This window comes from Solanum stenotomum, chromosome 11, assembly GCF_019186545.1.
Source record: "Solanum stenotomum isolate F172 chromosome 11, ASM1918654v1, whole genome shotgun sequence".
Lineage (NCBI taxonomy): Eukaryota > Viridiplantae > Streptophyta > Magnoliopsida > Solanales > Solanaceae > Solanum > Solanum stenotomum.
In genome coordinates this window covers 33,792,761-33,800,509 of record NC_064292.1, presented here as the reverse complement: position 1 = coordinate 33,800,509, position 7,749 = coordinate 33,792,761, and the positions used below count along the sequence as shown (strand labels likewise).

The following is a 7,749-nucleotide window of genomic DNA, read 5'->3' as shown; positions in this document are numbered from 1 at the left end:
ACATCAATAAATACAAAAATTCATCCATGAATTACACATACTTCAATGAATACTTACAAAACAAAAATATAATAGTCAAGCTACAACATTCATAAGATTCATTCGAGCAAAAAAATTACATGATCACAATTTTCATAAACAAGACAATAAAGGAGAAGTGGAGAATTAGGTGTAAAAACAAAAGTAGAAGAAGTCAAAGATTCATAGTTATAATTGAGTAATCGACTTAAGCTAATAAGAAAATTTAGTGGGTCAATGGCCCTAAAATGTAAAAGATATAAAAAATAGTTAACTTGATTTTATATTGATATTTTAAAAATATTTATTGACAAAATCTTAACAAATAAAACACTACTGAAAATATAGGAAAAATTACTGAAATATATGTCTTATGTTTTCCTTATTTCCAATATTCCCTTCTATTTCTAAAAACCTCTAAAATCCCTTATTTCTCTCCTAATTCTAAATTATTTTATTATGTATCCGAGCTAGTTTTTAATGTATCTGAGCTACATATTATGTATTCGATTTATTTTATAATGTATCCGAGCTAGTTTTTAATGTATATGAGCTAAATATTATGTATCTAGTTTATTTTATAATGTATCAGAGCTAGTTTTTAATGTATCCGAGCTACATATTATGTATTCGATTTGTTTTACTTTTTCAGGAATTAATGTAATTACAAATTAAATAGGGATAGATTGTAATTTCATATTAAAACTATGTGATTCCTAAATTTTATACTAAAATATATATGATAAATATTTTTAAAATTCACAGCCCACGGAATGGCCTCTGAGGCTTGCGGGTTGGGTCTACGAGGCTAACGGGCCAATATAGGCTGGGCTAATAAACTTCGTTCCTAAATGAGCTGAAAAAATTAAGCCCAATCCCACTTAATTCAAGGGTTGGGTTGGACCGACCTATCGGGTCAATCCCATTTCGACAGCTCTAACTCCCTTCAATATATTTTAGAGTAGACTTTTTCCCTTTTTTAAAAAAATGTAAATAGTATATTGCTTGTCATGGTACGTCAGCGCACTTGTCATTCTCCATCAGTTCAGCCAAAATGCAATACTTTCTCTCAATATAAAAAATCATATTAATTCCTCAAATCAAGACCACACAAAAAGCAAAGTTTGACTCAATCATAATTTTTGACTTATTGTTGATGCCACCCAAAAGTGTCGCAATATGGAAATTGTGCAAGTATCTTTAAATATCATCAACTGAAACAAAAATTCAAAAATATGAGGGAAAAATAATAGTAATGTGATGTATTAATTATGTAGAGATTGTTTGCTCATGTATTAATAATTTTTGTATTATTAATATCATGATTTGATATATATTAATTATATATTTTATAATATTGAATATACTGTATATAAAACTAATCTAATATATGTATTAATTATAAATAGAGTAAAAAATCTACTAAACAAAGAACAAAATAATACCGTAATTGACACATATATTATATTTTAAAAATAAATCTTACTAAACAACTCATTAATGAGAAATGCATGAACTTGTTTTCGTTGCTTTCAGCAGAAGAATCATTTTTCTAAAGAAACTTTTTGAATAAAATATATTTTGATAAAAAATGTTGCATTATTTCTATTTTCTACCAAAAGCAAGGGTCGTTTAATGTCTACATTAACTCTATATATTAGTAATATATTATTTGGTACACTCTTTTATGCTATGAGTAACTAATGTAATCATTAGTTATACATCCTATTGTGTATTTAAGTATTTATTATTAATATCACAAATATTTAGGTATTAGTAATGCAAGATGTTTTAATACATGTATTACCATGATTAAAGACATCATTGTCACTCAATTTTTTTTACATCTTTTCCACTATAATTGTGAAGGGTACTTTTGTAAAAAAAAAATTTATACAATGCATGTTATTTTTAATACACCAAACCAAACAATGCATAAAAATTTTATTTATCTATAGTTAATGCTAGCATTAGTAATACACTATATTTAACATTTTCTTATGCACTGCACTTTAAGCTTAAGAAATTGTTTGGTAGAATGCATCATCAAAAATAATAGGCATAATACATAAACATGACCCTTAACTTGGCATCAGCGAACAACTATGCCCTCCAACTTTGAGTATACACAAGTAGACACTTAAACTTGTATAAAATTAAATAAGTAGACACATGTGTCCTACATGGCATTTTACATGTAGACACAAAATTTCCATGTAGGGTATCATGTAGGATGGATGTGTCTGTTTATTCAATTTTATACAAGTTTAAGTGTCTACTTATGCACATTCAAAGTTAAAGGTCATAGTTATCGACTGACGCCAAGTTAAGAGTCATGTTTATGTATTATGCCAAAATAATACATGTATTAGTCATACCATAACATTTAGATACTTGAAAGTACAATTGACTGAAGTACATTGTTAACATGGGTCAAAGTTTTAAACTTTACCAAATTTAACCATTAAATTATTGATCTGTCTTTCCCCTCTCTTACTTGTACACTCAAAAAACAGACACACATACTCTCCCTTCTCCCACATTTTATTCTCTTTTCATCTTTAAAATTCTCATACGTGATTTTATTATTACATGAAAACAATGATAGTCATGTATTTCTCCTATGAAGGTGGTTATGATCAGGATCGTCTCAATAAGTTTGATGGCCTAACACCAAAATATTTTAGTTGTCCTATGTAAATTGAATAACTATAAAATACTTAATATCATCCTACAAGTGAAGTCTCGAAAACAGGTTGGATGTACACAGACCTTATTAATTATGTATGATATTATAAAAAAAGAAAGCAATGAATCTAAGCACATGATCCACTCCCTTATATTATACTTTCTCCTTTCCTATAAATTTGTATAGCTATTATCTGTCATTGCTGCATAAATCAAGAAATGGAAAACAAATCAGGTGAAGGGAAACAACAACATATCCCTCTACTGAGCCCTTATAAAATGGGAAACTTTCAGCTATCACATAGGTATTTTTCTACCACATCCATTCAATTTTCTCTTCATTCCTTTTTTTACCATTTGGATGGTTGTTACCTGTTGTATTTGTATTATATTGTTAGCTTAAATACAATATTTGTTTTAATTGTTACTTAAATTCTATTGTATTGTATCGTTTAAATCTATGGTTACGTAACTATGGATAAAATGTGATTTACTCGTTATTATAACACTTGATATGTTTACCAGAGTTGTATTGGCGCCATTAACAAGGCAAAGATCATATGGTAATGTACCACAATCACATGCTATCCTTTATTACTCACAAAGAACCACAAAAGGAGGTCTTCTAATAGCCGAGGCCACAGGAGTTTCTGATACTGCCCAAGGGTAACCGCAATTAACCAACTTCTCAATTGCCATCTTCTAGATACTCTTTGCTAAATTCACCTATTAATTGGAAGGTACACTGATACTCCTGGAATATGGACAAGGGAGCAAGTGGAGGCCTGGAAACCAATTGTAAATGCTGTCCATTCCAAAGGAGGAATCTTCTTTTGCCAAATTTGGCATGTGGGCAGAGTTTCCAACACAGGTAACTCACTTGGAAGAGAAAATTAATGTATCACTAAATGTAACTTTGACCCACTCCTATCTACAGGTTTCCAGCCCAATGGACAGGATCCTATATCCTGCACAGACAAGCCATTAACACCTCAAATTGGACTAGATGTTGCAGAATTTACCCCTCCACGGCGCCTTACAACAGATGAAATTCCTCACATTGTAAACGATTTTCGGCATGCTGCTAGAAATGCCATTGAAGCTGGTAAAAATTTCTTCTAAAGTTCACTGCTTTAATGGAAAACTATTTCTGTCTGATATTCTGGAATAGAAAATATTTGTACTATATTTTTTAAAGATGAGTAGCTAGAATCTTGAAAGAATAGATTAATTGATCTATTCTTTGTTAGATTGATTTATTTGTGAGTTGATCAGTTGTGATATACAATCCTTTCATTGAATAACATCAATCCTTTCATTGAATAACTCTCCATGTACTATCACAACAGTATTGTCTTCAAACTAAAACACTCATTCAAACCAAGTTTTTCTTATGTAATCTGCTCAATTTGTAGGATTGAGATCCATGGAGCTCATGGCTATCTAATTGACCAGTTTATGAAAGACCAAGTCAATGATCGAACTGACCAATATGGAGGGTCTTTAGAGAACCGTTGTAGATTTGCACTCGAAATAGTTGAAGCAGTTGTAAATGAGATTGAAGCTGACAGAGTTGGATTTAGGCTTTCCTCATTTGCTGACTACATGGAATCAGGAGACTCAAACCCAAGTGCTTTGGGTCTTTACATGGCTGAATCCTTGAATAAGTATGGTATATCTTATTGCCACATGGTTGAGCCAAGGATGAAAACACTTGCGGAAAAAGTTGAATGTCCTGAAAGCCTTGTACCCATGAGGAAGGCATTTAAAGGTACTTTTTTGGTAGCTGGCGGTTACGATAGAGGAGATGGAAACAAAGCTTTGCTTGAAGATCGAACTGATCTTGTTGTATATGGGCGTCTATTCTTCGCCAATCCAGATTTACCAAAGCGATTTGAGCTAGATGCTCCTCTGAACAAGTATATCAGGGAGACATTCTACATATCTGATCATGTTGTTGGCTATACTGACTATCCACTTCTAGAAACCGCAGCATGATGCCAAGGTTTTTAAGATACTTCTTGCATGTCTCACAAAAGAAGTGATCTATTAATAAAGATCACGAACATTTCCTGCACTTGAATTATGTATGCTTTCATCTTATTTAATGATAATAAATATGTGCCTACCTAAACTGTCATGTAAGCGAGTTTTGTACCTGAACTATCACCAAAGATTAGTGTTAGTTATTAGTTTCTTCCTACGGTTGTTCTGATCTTTATCCCGGTTTGGTTCCTATAGAATAGACATTGTAGGCTTTCCATTGCAATATCCTCGTACGATTTGACCATGTATTTCATCTTCTTTTACCTTGCGCAATTTCTATCATTATCCATGTATAATGATCTAACCGGACCACACGTCTGATTGTTTTTACCCTATACAATATCATTAACCATAGTGAGAATAGACATGAAAATTGTTAGATCTATTATTTCAAAGTGAGAATAGCTATGATGCTTTTGCATATTCCTTTGTCTTTCACTTTAATTATTTTTTTCTTTTAAGGAAGGTAATTAAAATAATATAAGAAGGTTGTGGGACTTGTGGCAAGTGATGTAGATGTTAGTATTTCTCTTAAATTTCCTTTATTTGAAATCTATTATAAACGTATTTTACTTTTAATAAAAGTTTGGTAGAAAAGATTTTTGTTGTGGAAAAGGACTCTAGAATGTCTTTTCTTTTCTTGGAAGAGAAGTCTTGTGATTCAATAAATGAAGAACTTCTTCTAATGAAGAACATAATAATATTCAAAATATAGTCATTTAGAGAATTCTGTTTAGGGAGAGATAAATTCTCTCAATAACTTTAAAATAATTTATATTAGTATTATCATATGTAGGTTAATTGACCAAACTCATATCATGTCTAGTTATTATTTTCTATAGTTTTCTTTGTCTCATATTTATCAGCATCATAGTTTGTAATTGCTAACTTAAGCAAGATGCCAACTATTTTGATCCCAACTATTTTGATCCCAACAGTGGATCTTATGTGTCATCCATGTCGATTGCAAGTAGGAATACACATGTGTTTGAGGGATATAAGATATTTATTTTGATCGAGTTAAGTTCTCTGAATGAAACTTTTAGGAGCATAGGAGCCGAAATGTCAAATTGGGATAAGTACAAGAGTGTAACGACCTAATCCGTCATTATTTAAATTCACCTCGTGCGGAGTTTCAAAAATTCTTGAAATACGGTACCAAATTAAGACTTAGGGCAGATGACAAAATTATTTAAATTTGAATTGATCTGGGCTAATGTATGTGTGCCATAGCGGGAAGCCTCTCGCTATGGAGGCGCCACTATAGTGTCTGCATGTCTGCTATAGCGGGACTGACAGAATCAGACTCTAATTAAAGCAATGTCTTTTACTTATTCCTCCCACTTTTCAGGGAGAAAACAAACGAGGGTTACTCCAAAAATCCCCCCAAGCCACCTAAGCTCAAAAACAATAAAGGTGAGAATTTTCAACACAAAAAAGGGTAAAACCCAATGATTTCCGATCTATGATTGTCAGTATTATCCCCCCACAGAGTGATAACACTCAAATTACCTTCAAAACAAGTTAAAATAATAAGCGATCGTCGTCAATAAAAATACCCAACTAAGAGTCGAGGTCGAATCCCACAAGGAACAATTTATCGGCAGTTGAAACGATAAAGAATGAATAGCTATGAGTATGAACCTAAACATGCACTATACAAGATTATCAAATCAAAATTGATTTTCGTAAACAAGCCATGGTTTTGGGCATAGACAATATCAAGCAAGGAATATATGAGAATTGAGAAATTCAAAATTCTATCAACACTCAATGACCTATTGCAATTCAACCATGCTAAATCAATTATAGATAGGCTAGATCATCATTAGTCAACACTAATATCCTTTCGGTCTCAAAGTGTTATTTCACAATATCTCCTTCCAGTCTCAATCGTGTTCAACAACAAAGCAATCTAAGCCCTTGATATAAACCCCTATTTCTAGCAAGTTTAGCATTCAACAAAGTAGACCTAAATTATTTTCTTTCGATCTCAAATTTAAGACTCAAAGTCAAATATGATTATTAACCTAATTCTACACTTCACGAACTTTTTCGAGCAATGAATAAAGATCGGAAGCTAGATTCAAGCATGCACTCTCAAATCATAAATTTAAGCCTGAAAACTAGATTAAACTTATTTCATGGAATCAAGGATTCACAAAAGCAATAAAGTGATAAATCAAATACCCAAATAGCTTTGTCTATTTCTTTGCACAAAAGTCTCAATTTAATATACACAATTACATCAAAAATTCTAGCAATGTAAAGCAAGGAAATGAAGAAGGAAACAAGAGATTTTACTATTAAGTACACATTCTTCAAACCCACATGCGAATTGTGAGACAACTTGCTTTCAAAGTCTCAACCTAAAATATATATGAACACTAGAAAATTAGAATTCTTCCTTAGTCTAAGCTAAATTATGAACTCTATCCTCACAATATGATATGGAATAATCTTTCTCTTCATCTCCTTTGTGAGAATTGGGATCCAACCTCTGAGAAATTCCAAATTTGCCCTTGTCCAAGTAAGCAGACTTCACAAAAGGGATGGAAATTTGCAAAAGCGAATGTCACTAAAGCGACACTCCTCTCGCTTAAGCGAACCAGACTCTTTTTGTGTAGTTCGCAAAAGCGACTCCCGTAGGGTCACGCAAGTGGCCTGTTGACTTCCATTGACCATTCGCTTAAGCTAACTCTTCGTCGCAGGTGCGACATCAGGGGCTCAATTCCTGCCAAGTTCAGCTCCTTTTCCACTTTTGTCCATCATTTCCTTCCCAAAAACAAACACCTAAAATCAACATAATTCAATGGATAATTAGCCTATTTCTCTACTTGAGTGCCACAAAATCAAAAGAAAAGTGTCTCAAATGAGTAAAAATTCACCACCCATCAACACCTCCAACTTAATAATTTTGTTTGTCCTCAAGCAAAACAAACTCAAAACCATAAGAGGCACTCAAATTAAGCACACAACTCTTCTACTTCAACTAAG

The 7,749-nt window shown here is 32.3% G+C and overlaps 1 protein-coding gene across 1 annotated transcript; it reads left to right on the top strand.

The window, feature by feature from the left end:
- Positions 1-2,895: 2,895 nt before the first annotated feature.
- LOC125844689 (12-oxophytodienoate reductase 1-like) lies at positions 2,896-4,855 on the top strand. The gene is made up of 5 exons (XM_049524009.1): positions 2,896-3,011; positions 3,232-3,372; positions 3,447-3,577; positions 3,644-3,818; positions 4,119-4,855. The coding sequence occupies exons 1-5, from the start codon at positions 2,926-2,928 to the stop codon at positions 4,702-4,704; spliced, it is 1,119 nt and encodes a 372-aa protein (XP_049379966.1). The 5' UTR covers positions 2,896-2,925; the 3' UTR covers positions 4,705-4,855.
- Positions 4,856-7,749: the final 2,894 nt, after the last annotated feature.

Coding starts and splice junctions, on each gene's coding strand:
- LOC125844689 (XM_049524009.1), top strand. CDS start 2,926: ATGGAAAACAAATCAGGTGAAGGGAAACAACAACATATCCCTCTACTG. Junction 3,373..3,446: donor GTTTCTGATACTGCCCAAGG/GTAACCGCAATT, acceptor ATTAATTGGAAG/GTACACTGATACTCCTGGAA. Junction 3,819..4,118: donor GCCATTGAAGCTGGTAAAAA/TTTCTTCTAAAG, acceptor CTGCTCAATTTG/TAGGATTGAGATCCATGGAG.